Genomic DNA, 14,316 nt, shown 5'->3' on the forward strand with positions numbered 1-14,316 from the left:
GGTCGCTCAACCAACTGAGCCACCCAGGCACCTCAAATAGATACTTTATTAATAAATATTCTTATAATGGTGGTGAAATAGAGCCTAAACTAAAGGGACTACCATATTTGTATTTAAAATATCAGATCTATAATTCAGAGACTAGTATTAATTAAACAAACCATACACTTCTGGCACACAGACTACTACTTACTGTCCATCTGTGTTTCTAGCTTCTTGTTTTTCTTCTTTGGAGTTTTGTGCGGACTCTCCAGTAACACTGCCAAGGGCTGAGTTAGGATTGTTTTTCAGTGTATTTATTATATCAGTAGATCCAAAAGGAATATCTTGTGACTTCAGAGAAACATTTTCAGCCTCAACTTTAGGCACTTCACTCAGTTCTTCCTTTTCATCTATCTCTTCAAGGCTACGATCAGAGCTTATTCCAGCTACAAAGAAACGAAGATATAATCCTGAGTATTAATTTGCCTCATTCTTCCTACGCAATCCTAGCAAGAAAGGAGTTTTTAAAATCATAATTAGCTGGATGGACTCTTTTAAATGCTCATCCAAAACTAATAGTGAAATACTCTTCTAATGGTGAATAATCAAATTAACATATAATCAGATTACCTCAGACACATACAATTCTAAAAATAATATGCTATCGTTCTAGGTTTTATTCATGGTAGAAAAAAATAAATTATTTAAACTCAAACTTCAAGCTATATATCTGAAAGTTATCTATATATCTTTGGATTTAAATGATTGTTACATTTATGCAATAGGTCTAAATGTAAACGAAAAGAACATGAGATTTTTATATTGTCTACAAGTACACCAAAAAATTTGACTCAGTGGTTATCAGTTCTCACTACAATGGAGAGTTCTCTGAGTCCCTCTTAAAAATACTGATGTTCAGGGGTGCCTGGGTGGCTCAGTTGGTTAAGCGTCCGACTTCAACTCAGGTCATGATCTCGTGGTTTGCGAGTTTGAGCCCTGTGTCATGCTCTATGCTGACAGCTCAGAGCCTGGAGTCTGTTTCAGATTCTGTGTCTTCCTCTGTCTCTCACCCTCCCCCATTCATGCTCTGTCTCAAAAATAAATAAATGTTAAAAAAAATTTTTTAAATACTGATGTTCACCCCCTCTTCCACGCCTGTTAAACCAGAATCTCTGATGGAGGGAACCAAAATCTTTAAGGTTCCTGAGGTGATTCTAATACAAAACCAGGGTTAAAAGCCACTGCCTTAGATGCTTGGTAAAATTTTTGAAAATACAAATGAGTATTATACAATGAAAATTATTCTCTCAGTTTGATTCTCAGAAGCAATTTCCTTTAACAGATTTTTCCTATATAGTATTGGAAAGTATAATGAACATACAAGCAGATATACATACTCATGTTTCCTTTTTTTGTTTTTCATCTAATATAAATGGAAGCATACTATACCTGATGTTTTTCACCTTCTGCTTCTCCAGTTAACTGTATCTGGAAAATTGTCCCATAACAATATGTGTGTGTGTCTGTGTGTGTGTGTGTTTCTTTTCAAAAGCTATGGCTAGTATCTCAGTGTATAAAAATGTGTTTTATCATTATTCCTTAAGCACCAACAACAAGTGGCCAACAGGCTAAAAGAGGAGACATCCTAACTGGTGCCCACACTAGCTGTGAAAGTTAATTTAATCTAAAGAACGAGGTTCTGGATCTTCACTTATTTAAATATAATTTAACACTTCCATTTACATAATAGCAGCTGAACAAACTTTAATTTTACCACAATAGAAGGGGGAGGAAAGGTGGCATAGCATTGGATTACAGAGATCAGCACAGCCACAAAATTTAATAAAAACTTCAACATGTTAGAAGAATATTTAGGGGCACCTGGGTCGCTCAGTCGGTTTAGCTGTCAACTTTGGCTCAGGTCATGATCTCGTGGTTTGTGAGTTCGAGTCCTGCATTGGGCTCTGTGCTGACAGCTCAGAGCCTGGAGCCTGCTTCGGATTCTGTGTCTCCCTCTCTCTCTGCCCCTCCCCTGCTCACGCTCTGTCTCTCTCAAAATAAATAAACATTAAAAAAAAACGTAAAAACAAAAAAGAATATTTAAAGTATTTAAAATGTATGTCTTTAATTTTATCTCTAGGAGTATCAACAAAAAATTTTGCTATTTATGCTGTTTAAAAAACTTTATTTTTTAAAGTTTATTTATTTGAGAGAGAAAGAGAAAGTGTGCACGAGCAGGGGAGGTACAGAAAGAGGGAGAGAGAGAGTCCCAAGCAGGCTCCACTCTGTCAGCACAGAGCCCGATGTGGGGCTCAAACTCATAAACTGTGAGATCATGACCCGAACTGAAATCAAGAGTTGGACGCTTAACCGACTGAATCGCCCAGGTGCCCCAAATATGGAGACTTTTAATGACAGTTTGTTGTAAATTTAAAAAAAGATTACTCAACAGAAAAAAATATTAAGGAATTTAAGTGAATTTTTTAAAAATATATTTTGGCAAATCTTGTTTTATTATGATTTGTGAAGGAGTCATTATGATACCAATGCACAAATATTATGTATGTAAAACAGCATATCATATCTGTGTAGTAAGAGTGTATTTACATAATTTGAAAACTGTGTATTGAGAAAATGAAAGGCTGTTCTGATTTAGATGCAAATGTGTTTTATAAATGGCTCCTTGGCATATAATAAGTTCTTTTGCAAATTAGATTAACTGAGGTAACATTTAGCAAATTATTGATTGTTATCCCTATTTCTCTCTTGCCCATCAAAAGTTATTTCACACAAATTTTCCTTAAATATGGGGCCCCTTAAAGAGAAACGGGTCTCAGTCGAAGTATAAAGAATGAGTTACGTGTTTCAAAAGTCTTCTCAAATTATTTTTCTGAAATTTTATAACTTGCTAGAGTCATATGGGCTTGCTTAAATATATATGTTTTTTAATAGCTTGAAGAGTACTCCTATTCTTAAATGTCTTAGGAAAGGAAGTGATTCTTTTTAAAAAATTCAAATTATCTGAAAGAACTTTCAGAGTTGGTTGGGTGACTAGCACAAATTTCCCCAAGCTTTGAAAAATAATAAATCAAGTTTTTTTTGTGTTAACAGAATTATATGAATCAGGCCACATTTTAGGACCACAATAGAAAAAGACTGGGTAAGGGGTGTGAACAATGAATAAATTCCACAAATATTGTAGCACAACTATTGTTTTGTAGCTTCGTAAGTTCTAATGGAAGAATACTCACTTTCAAAGAATACAGTGTTCAAAATCTTTGTGAAGTTTTAAGATCCAACAACTTCCAAAGGATAAATGTTAAAAAATTACAGAAGTCATCTTTTTAAAGTTTAACTATTGCATTTTTTACCTTTTCTTAGCTTTATATGATATGAATATTTTTCATCTTAAGTTTTTCATTCCCGCTAAAGAAAGCAAAACTGAAACAAAATATAAAATTCAAAACTTCTTTAAAATTCACAAAATGTAATATGTGTAAATGAAATTTAAATACTAAGCTTTCATAAGCTTTCATATTTTTGTTAAGTTTGTAGCATTTTACTTTTAAATTATTAAAGCTTATAGGGGCACCTGGTGGCTCAGTCGGTTAAGCATCTGACTCTTGGTTTCGGCTCAGGTCATGATCTCATGGACTGTGGACTTGAGCCCCACGTCAGGCTCTGTGCTGACAGAGCCGAGCCCTGCTTGGGATTCTCTCTCTCTCTCCCTCTCTCTGCCCCTCCCCCACTGACACTGTCTCTGTCTCTCTCAAAATAAATAAATAAACCTAAAAAAATTATTAAAGCTTATAACTTCACTGCGACTTTTGGGGTACTTTGCATATTTTTCCTGGAAATGACTGAAACGGCAAAATAAACAAATTATCTCTCTTTGCTAAAATAAAATCATATTACATCCATTCTGGTGAACTACTTTTTTAAAATTCATTCATTCATTCATTCATTCATTCATTCATTCAGAAAACGCTCACTTTGTCAGACACTAATGCAGTTGCTGCCAGAATAGTTTTCTTTCTCTTATAGAAAATGAGATGCAGTTTACCTTCAGTAAAATTCATGATTTTGGGGATCCATTTTGGAATGCTTCATTTTGATAATTAAAATGTTCTATAATGAATACAGGTATATAGTTGAGTGACCACCACCACAATCAAGACACAGATAGAACAAGTCCATCCATCTCCAAAATCCCCCATGCCCTTTGGTGATCATCCCTTTCCCCAACCCTAGACCCTGACAACTATTATCCCCTATAGTTTTGCCCTTGAAAGAATGTTATATAACTGAAATCATAGAGCATCTAGCCATTTAAGACTAACTTCCCCCTTTTATCATTACATGCATTTTAGATTCAGCCATGTCATTGCATGTATTATCTATTCCTTTTAATGGGTAGGTGATATCACCAATGTTTGCACTGACCACAGTTTATCCAGTCCTCAGTTAAGGGACATTGGGTTGTTCCTCATTTTTGGCAATTATGAATAAAAATCCTATAATAATTCACATGTATGTTTTTGTGAGCAGAAAGGTTTTCATTCTTCTGGGAAAATACCTAGGAGTGGGATTTCTGAGTTATATAGAAAACCAACGCTTAAATTTTATTTTTAGAAACCTGCCAAACTATTTTCCAAACTGGCCATACAATTTTTTATTACTATAAGCAGTAGGTGATAATATATTAATTTTAAATAATTTTAAATAAGGACTCATTCTGAGTTAATAAAAAACTGAATAAAATCATTTATGATGAAATTCAAATATTACCTGACTATAAATTTTTGCAATCTAATAACAAAATAATTCCAATAATTTACTTTAAAAATCCCAATCGAAAGCAATCCTACAGAAAATAAGCCAGGCCTAGATAACAAAAAAGTAGTTCAAGAAAGAAAAAAATACATATATACTTTTATATTCATACAGTTACACATTGGAAACAACAGAGTTTAAAGAGTTTTGCCAAAAAAGCAGAGAGCCAAATAGCAGAAAAGCTGAAATCCTCCAAAGCCACTTATTTTATTCATCTTACACCTTGCATTATTCATCTATACGGTCAGGGAAAACATCAAACTCTAAACCTGTAATGGAATTTCAAGTGAAAGAGGGAAACTACTACTTCTTTGAGGCATTTTTACACATGGGATGACCAAGTAACCAAATTTTTCTGTGATTACATCTTACTCTGCATCAAACAAAGCACCAGGCAAGAAAGGCCTGGTCACCTACGTGTCAGAGATGCTACGGCCGCCTTGGGTGTTCCAGGGCACTCCGAGAGAGAGGCTTCATCCGGCGATCTGGGCACAGTGCACTGTTCGTGACCGGGGAGCCCAGGGCCAAGGGGGGCTTCTGCCAAAGAAGTAAAATCTGTGGAAATGGCACTTAGACAACAGAGTTAAGGCAAGCAGAGAACAAGAAGCATTTCGAAGAAATCAGATTTGTTAGCTCACAATTATCCACGCATTAATCAAGAAGAGGTAACTAGAAAAAAAAAAAAAGGAAGAGAAAGAGAAATAGATATCAAGCAAAGTTTGAATAGCAGTCACATCTTTTTCCTAATACTTCTGAATCTTCTCATTTCACTTATATAGTTTGAAATTATTTAATACATTTCCTTTGTGGAACAAACAGTATCAATGATATTTTTCTGGGTAGGACTTAAGAAAAATCATGACTAGTTATATAATGATAATATTTTTAATCACAGAGGACAGGAGAATTCTTATATAAGATGTGTCAAAATCTCAAATTCCTAAAAATCAGCTAAGGATTAAAGATTTAGGAGCATTTGGTGCGCCTGAGTTTTTGCAGTGTTTATGAATCTTAATAATAAAAATTAAGGCTATACTGAGTAATTTTCTTACCTATAAAATTATCCCCATGCTAAAGTAATAGCATAGTAATATTCTATTTTTGGCTAGACATTAGTCTCTCATATTCATTTGTATCTAACTTTACGTCTAAAAATGAAGAAATGTTATCATATTTATTCTTATAATAGCTACTATTAAAAACATTAGGAAACAGCATTCAATCAAATTATTTTATTTTTACTGGCATTTCATTTACTTGGGAAATCCAAAATCAGACCATACAACAGAAAATATTTCGTGATAACAAATTTTTACCACTAAATGAGGACACTTTGTATATCGAATTCATACCCAGAACAGTTGCGTAAAGAATGGTACTTTACACATTGGTGTAAGTTTTCTTCTGAACACACTAAAGTACGTTCCTAACTAAAACATGTCATTCGTCTTGGGAAGGACATTGACACCCTTGACACTGTACAGGGTAACCTGACATTGCATAAGGCAATCTCTTAAGGTACCATCACAGAACTGGAGTCTTGAGTTCTGCCAGTTTCATACTCAACCCAGGGTGGAAAAGTTTTCATTTCATAATATAAAATTTGGGAAATAGAGTCAAAGCATCTGCATCTCTTTCACAGGCAGAGCATTATAACTAGATTCATTCCTCAACTGTCATGAAAGATCTTTGTCAGTACCACATGACTGTGGGGCAAAGGTGTCCTACCTGGGTTGGACGGCCCCTCGGGGCAGCTGGCTTCCACAGCACTGTCTGTAGGAACTGCACGTCCCGCCTGCAGGACTAGAGGACAGAAGCGGCACACCTTACAAATAATCACACTCACAAATGGAACAAGTCTTTAGTAGGTTAACTTCATTCTTTTTCTATACTTTAGGGAAAGAGAGCCCTGAGGCTTTGTTAGAAGCCATTTCGCTATCCAGCTCTGATACAACTAAAACCTCCATGGATTCCCCTTCCTACAGGTAGTCAGCCCTGGGAGGAGAGTGTCCTTCTGAACAGATTCACAAGTGATCACTGCTCAATTTTAGGATCAGGGGGCTGCACAATTTTTTTCATTTTATCCTGTCGTCTTGCAGCTTTTAAAAAGGTAGTTAAGTAAGAATAATCAGGGACTATCTAAGTATTATTAAAATTAATTAAAAGCCTAAGTTTAAGTATTATCATTTAATGAAAAGACCTGATTTATAACCTATATCACTTTCTTGTCTGTATTAAACAAGACACAACACACATGTAACGTTAATGGGAAAAGTAACGTTACCAGTCACATGATTATCTTCATCACTTAGAGGCAGGGGCATTTTGGAGGGTGGGGAAGGTGCTTTTCGCTTTGTCCTTTTCAAAGATGAGTTGCCAACAGATGTACCACTGAGCTGCAGCGAGCCGGTCCTCACTATGCCTGCTCCACAGGGATTCTGGAAAACAAAATGACCAGACACAATCTCTATTTAGAAATTAACAGCAAACTTCAGGAAGACACCGACCTTTACATCCAAGGCACCACATACCAATATGAAACAGGAGACTCATTCATTCCAAAAACATTATGGAGTGTCTGCAATGTGCCAGGAGCAGAGCTATGAGATTGATACGTAAAGTAAAATAAAATATGGTCCTTCTCAAGAAACTTAGGCTGGGATGGGAGCATGGCATACAAACAACCAATTATGAGCTAGTTAAAAACTAGCTTCCAAAGAAAAATATGAAGAAAACATTGGATGTAAAGTAAGAGCTGATAAAGGAAGGATATTTGTACATTAAAACAGCTGGCTTGATTAATGTTTTGTTTTGGCTTTAGTACTAATGTATTCATGACAAACATCTCAAAAATTTATATGTCTACCCAAGGCAAGGTCATTTGAGGTCACCGACTCTATACGCAGCTAATGGCTAACGCTCACATTCACAGCATGTGACTGTCAGCAGACCCTAAGACAGTCAGTCCTGCCTCAGCAGGCTGCCGGGTGCCTCCTGGCACACTGCCACGTCTTCTCACTCTTTCCAACTAACCTGCTTAAAGGGTTGTTCATAGTTTTTTGTCTCCAATTTCTCATCTCCCACTTGAACCCTTCCAACCAGGTATTTCCCAACTTTCGATCCATTAAAGCTATTCCCATCAAAGTCATCAAGGACCTCCACCACGACTAAACTAGTGGTTAATTCTTAGAACTCAATTATTTGACCTGTTAGCAGCATTCAACAAAGTTGACCACCCTCTTAAAATCCTCTTTTTCTTAATTCCAGATTACTACGTTCCTACTCTGCATGGATCCCAACACCGTTTTCTTTTATGGTTCTTTTTCATCTCAGGCCTTGGATGTGTTTTCTTCAGTCTCTACATTCACTCTGTTGGTAATCTCCTCAATTTCCTTGGATTTATGTATTATTCATATGCCAATTAACTCCAAATTTACATCTCCATCCTGGACCTCTATCTGATCTCCACTTAACGTCTAAGGCGATTTCCACCAAGGCATGTCTAAAACGGAGATGCTGATAATCCCTCCCTTCCACTCTCCTGTCAAAAATAATCCTGTTCTCACAGTCTCTGCTTCAATACAGAGTAAGCCATTCCTCCATTTGTTCAGTCCAGTAACTTTGGAGTCATCCACATCCCTTCTCTCTCACACTCCACATTGCAACCACTCCACTGCAACCACACTGGCCTTCATGCTGCTCCTCAAGTGTGCCAGGAGTGTTCCTACCTCGGGCGGTTGTCCTGGCTGTTTCCTGTGCCTGCCATGCTCTTCTGATAATTTGATGTCTTGCTACGTCCTCATTTTCTTCAGGTCATTTCTCAAATGCCACCTTTTCAATGAGCTCCTCCCCCTATATTTATCCCTTTTCCCAGCTTGATCTTTATAATCAGCATTTAATAGCTCTCCAACATCCCACTTAGTTGGCTTATTCACCTTGTTTATTGCCTGCTTCCACTAGAGTTGTGTGTAAGAGGAGGGATTTTTTTTTTCTTCCTATTTTGCTCACTGCCATATCTGGAGAACAATGCCTGGCCCACAGAAGTCTCTCAATACCTATTTGTTGAGTGAATGAATGAATGAAATACTGTCATTTCCATTTGGAAACAAGAGCCTTTGGAGCATGTAAAGCCTGAGTCATTCCAATCTTTAGACTATACAAGTACACCTAACAGAAGGGAACGAGTGCATTAGATGTCTTTCATCTTTATGCCTTGTGACACACCAAGAAAAATGTAGCAAATTTTACTATTTTGTAATTTCATAATATGCCTGTCAGAGAAGAAAGGAAAAAGAGACGTTTGAGTCAGTTGTCATCACTGTCAGTTGTGCTAGGTACTAAAAAGGAGGGCAGGTCATCTCACAGGGACAGAGCACAGTTAGGTCTACAGTGGCAGGCACTTGAAGGAACACACCTCTGAGGTTAACACCTCTTAGCAAGGGAGTGGACAGGGTGGCACCTGGCTGACCTGACTGTAGTCAAACCATTAAACTTCCTCCATACCAGCGGTAGCCACCAACCTCCTCTCCCCTCCATACCCCGGTCCTTCCTCCAGAACTTTTCAGACCTCTCCACAATCCAGCAAGGAAAGAGTTAAAGCCTGCCACCCAAACCCAGATTAATCCAGTCAATAAAGCCAATTCTGATTAAGTCTCAGGGCCAACCCTCATCCCCTACCCCCTCCACAGTAGATGTGGGGTCAGATCCTCAAGTGCAATTTGGATTTTTGAAAGAATCGGGAGAAGGATCCTTGGCAATCAAGAGCTGAGAAAGAAATGGATTATACAATACAGCTGGATGAGCAGGATTTAAATATCATTTTGAGTAGAATATAAAATTTTCTTCTTATTGATTGAAGATATATCTCTGTGTTCAGAAACTTTCATTTGCTATCTTACAATAAAATTAACAAATTGGGGGGTCTTTTAGGAAAAAGGCCAAAAATTCTCCTAGAACAATGAAGCACTTCACTTTTCAAAATAATGCTGTAAAAATCAAAAGCAGTAGAGAATGTTATTTTATTTCTTGGATGAATTTACTTATGTAAAGCCCTATTAAGGCATGCCTTCTTACTTTCACAGAGCGAGTTTACCAGCAAGAACACAGTAAGTGATCAATACGTAATTGCTGAGCGCACAGAGTTGGGGCAGCATTTGATTTTCCTCCTACTTCCATGCTGAAAACTTATTTCCCATGCTTTGACAGATTGCTTTCATGAGGTCTAGAATGTAAACCCGTGTTCCCCTTCAGGCCAGATTCCCAATCACTGTCATTTATTGGTCTCTCTTATTACCTGATAAAAGCAGTCACGACTTGAATTAGTCATGAATTTCTCAGATAATAGTATCCATTTAGGAGTTAGAGCTCTTAAATTTTGCTCATAATAAAGTAGACAGTATAGAAATTAGAAAGGGAAGAATTTATATACACAAATTTATAGGAACCTGTCCATTACTCAAAGATAAAATAAAAATAGATGCATATATTTATGTCCCTAAAGGTCTAAAAATAAGGTAACTCGTTTTGTACAGGATATATTTCTATGGACCAAGAATTTAAAGTTGCCAAATATACAGATTTTAGTTTTACAAACACCAAAAAAAATTTAATAGTATTTATAAAGACAATTAAGGGAAAAGAAGAGCAAAGCCATGAATATTTTAAAAGAGCACATATTTTGTAATTTTACCCTATAGAACTTAACTCCCTTTACCCTATTTTGCAAGTGTAACATGAACATAAGAGAACATACATTTTTAGAGCTACAATTGGATCAAAGACTAAGAAGGAAGACATTAAGAAAGACAGCATGATTGTCACTGAGTGGTACCAGGTAGACATACGTGACCTGTCATAACCAATTCTGTCATATAGATTCTTTACTATAGTTCTTTACTATAATTAATGCTTAAAACTTATTAAGTTTATGACATAAATATAAATTTAACAAATTATGTAGGATGGCCCAAAGGCAGGAGTTTTCAAGGAATAAGAATAGTGAGTTTAGATAATTAGCAACAGATTAATGACAGAAATATAAGTTTGTCCTGAGGTACAATAATATTAGCGTTAGTGTTCAAGGAAATAGCTTAACATACATTTCTTGTCTTTTAAGACAGAGAGGCAAGAGCTTCCCCCACCCCTTTTTTTAAGACTGTTAGAAAATAATTTCAATCATCTAAGAAGGAAGGGTAAGGTAATAAAAATCAAACTTGCAGTTATTTTGTGTTAAATAAAATATCACTAATAAGACCAAAATGTTCGAGAAACCTCGGGCCTTGAAAGGATGTTCTGTATTTATTGTAAACATCCTCTCTTGGCTAAAAGCATGCAAGAAAAGAAGGGGCATTTAAGTGAAAAGACCTAGGTGTTCCTAAAAACCAAGAAAAGTGGTGTGTACTGAGGGATGTGGGCAGAATATACGTAGCTGGCACATAAGACTAGAGAGGCTCCTAACCCAAGAATGACTCCTGGTAGAAAGCAGGCTCACTAACCCATCACAGGGGCTTACATAAACACATCATGAATTCCCATATAAAATGCTAGGGAAACAAAAGCAAAAACGAACTACTAGGAGCCCATCAAGATAAAAAGCTTCTGCACAGCAAAGGAAACCATCAACAAAATTAAAAGGCAACCTTCGAAATGGGACAAGATATTTGCAAATGACATGTCTGATAAAGGGTTAGTAGCCAAAATCTATAAAGAACTTATAAATGTCAACACCCAAAAAATAGATAATCCAGGTAAGAAATGGGCAGAAGACATGAATAGACATTTTTCCAAAGAAGACATCCAGATGGCTAACAAACACTTGAAAAGATGCTCAATATCACTCACCATCAGGGAAATACAAATCAAAACTACAATGATATACCATCTTAGGCCTGTCAGAATGGCTAAAATTAACAACACACAGGTGTTGGCAAGGATATGGAGAAAGGGGAACCTTCTCACACTGTTGGTGGGAATGTAAACTGGTGCAGCCACTCTGGAAAACAGTATGGAGGTTCCTCAAAAAGTTAAAAATACAACTACCCTACAACCCAGCAGTTGCACTACTAAGTATTTACTCAAAGGATACCAAAATACTGATTCAAAGGGACACATGCACCCTGATGTTTACAGCAGCATTATCAACAATAGCCAAATTATGTGAAGAGCCCAAATGTCCATTGACCGACCAATAAAGATGTGGTATATATATGTACACACACACACACGAATATTAATCAGCCATCAAAAAGAATGAAATCTTGCCATTTGCAACAATGTGGATGGAGCTAGAGTCTATTATGCTAAGTGAAATCAATCAGCGAAGGCAGATACCATATGATTTCACTCCTGTGTGCAATTTAAGAAACAAAACAGATGAACATAGGGGAAGAAAGACAGAGAGAGAGACAGAGAGGCAAACCATAAAAGAGACTCTCAAATAAGGAGAACTAAGGGTTGCTGGAGGGGAAGTGGGTGGGGGGATGGGTTAAATTGGCGATGAGCATTAAGGAGGGCACTTGTGATGAGCACTGGGTGTTATATGTTAAGTGATGAATCACTAAATTCTACTGCTGAAACTAGTATTACTCTATACGTTAACTACCCAGAATTTAAATAAAAACTTGAAACATTAAAAATAAATAAAAATAATAAAATGCTTTAAAAACAAAAAAAGAAGGAAAAAAGGTGAGGAAGGCCATCAGTGTCTAACCAGCAGTGTTCTTAAGCCCCAGTTTTCCTGTGACCTTCAGGAGTATGCGCCTAATAGTCTCCTATCTCTTCTACCCTTGCATTAATTAGGCTTGAGCTACCTGGTATTTTTAAGTGTGAGTTTGTGTCTAACTGGAGAGAGGCTTCCAGAGGGTTTGCAAGTTGGAAGGCAGCCTAGTGTGTTACGAAACAAATGAGCTTTGGAGACCATGTCAGGACTTCAACCGGGGAGCATGGCCATCTAGTGTCTCTGCAACCTTCAGTCTCCTCATCTATAAAGTGGGAAAAGTAACAGCACCTACACTTCAGAAGGGGCTGGATGCTTAAGTGAAGTGACATGTGTGAAAACTTAGGATAGTGCTTAGTATACAGTACCTGCTCCGTAAATATTAGCTAATATTACATGCAGCTTATCTATTTTAAAGTATGTGAATGTGATCTGTAAATAAAATAAGCAAACAATAGTTGTAATGTAGAGTTGGAGTGAAAAGCATGGATAAAAGGAGGTACTTATTCTAAGATTTTTGTATTTTGTCTGCAGTGTCCGTGGTGGTGAGGAGTCCTATTAGTCTGTCTGCATTATAATCAACCTTAAAACACCAAGAGCCCCAGCATTCAGGAACTTGGGGTTAGTCCACTGCGTAAGCCAAATCCATTGTGTTTAATTCGTTGTGTGTAAAAATTCCTCCTCTAAGTCACCTCAGGCAACTCTATCCTACCTTAAAGGAATTTAATAAAAGCTCCATACTTAACACCAACTTATTAATTCTTGGTGATGGGTATTGTGAATATATATAATAATACATAAATTTGAATATTTCATAAATTTAATGTAAAGAATTAAAGTTGAAGAATTGTTTAGAATGGTCATTAGCTTTCAGCACCAAGATGCATTCTCTTTTGTCAAATTAGGACTGAAATTTTTTAAAAGAGGTTGAGATTAAACTATATTTAAATCCAAAGAGTTTACAAAACAAGAACACAGAGATGTTTCTACTTACTAGGGGAAAACGCTTTGGTTAATAATTAGAGATGTTCAATTATTTACTTTAGTTAGAGTCCCTAAGTCTGCTTGCCATTAGGGAAAACTACATCCCTGGCAGGAATGCACATCACTGAATTTTACAGCCTGTGAAAAGGAAAATACTGCACAGAGAAACAGAGCACACTAGCGAAAGTGGCAAGGTCAAGCTGAAAACTATGCCAGATACTTAATCCCTCAGAATTCACACCCAGATCAGGATTTACTGGTTCAAAATGCAACTAAATTTAGCTGAAGAAAATAGAATTGAAAGGCATTCAGTAGATTTACTGAGGACTAGCTCAGCACGAGTGATTAGATCACTTTCTAATCACAGGTGAATTTTAAGATGTGGATCATAGAAATCAATATGTTTTGTATAAAAGACTTAAAAGAAGAGTACAAATAGAAAAATGAGACAAAATTTGAATCAAAGGATGGAAATATAGTGGCCCAACTTCAAGGACATTGTTAAATGTTTCTATTAGAAGCTGTTGGGTTTTTATTTGTTTATGATTTCCACATGTAGGGAGGGAAGGGTTAGAGGAGAAAACCTAAGCCATCCCTTGAAACTGTCTTAAAACTCTTATTTTCCTCCTTCTAAAGAGACAAATTCACATTATCCTTCTCCAACCTGGACATTCTCTACAAATGCTATGACATACAATTTGATTTACTATGAATTATATCTCAATGACTGAACTTCTACGTAACTAACTGAAGGTCAATCTTGAACTCTTAACTCTTGATGGAAGAACTTCTTCTAAAATAAT

General features: G+C 36.5%; 1 protein-coding gene across 5 annotated transcripts in view; it reads right to left on the minus strand.

The window, feature by feature from the left end:
- Positions 1–14,316, minus strand: part of COBLL1 (cordon-bleu WH2 repeat protein like 1) — a 168,339-nt gene that overhangs the window by 17,187 nt on the left and 136,836 nt on the right. For all 5 annotated transcript variants that reach the window (XM_042994581.1, XM_042994579.1, XM_042994578.1 and 2 more), the window contains 4 exons: positions 7,100–7,253; positions 6,544–6,618; positions 5,233–5,352; positions 194–428 (listed from right to left, as the gene is read on the minus strand). In XM_042994581.1, the coding sequence (XP_042850515.1) occupies positions 194–428; positions 5,233–5,352; positions 6,544–6,618; positions 7,100–7,253 (584 nt within the window). The remainder of the gene's footprint in view (positions 1–193; positions 429–5,232; positions 5,353–6,543; positions 6,619–7,099; positions 7,254–14,316) is intronic.

The sequence above is a fragment of the Panthera tigris genome, chromosome C1 (genome assembly GCF_018350195.1).
Source record: "Panthera tigris isolate Pti1 chromosome C1, P.tigris_Pti1_mat1.1, whole genome shotgun sequence".
NCBI classification, from domain to species: Eukaryota; Metazoa; Chordata; class Mammalia; order Carnivora; family Felidae; genus Panthera; species Panthera tigris.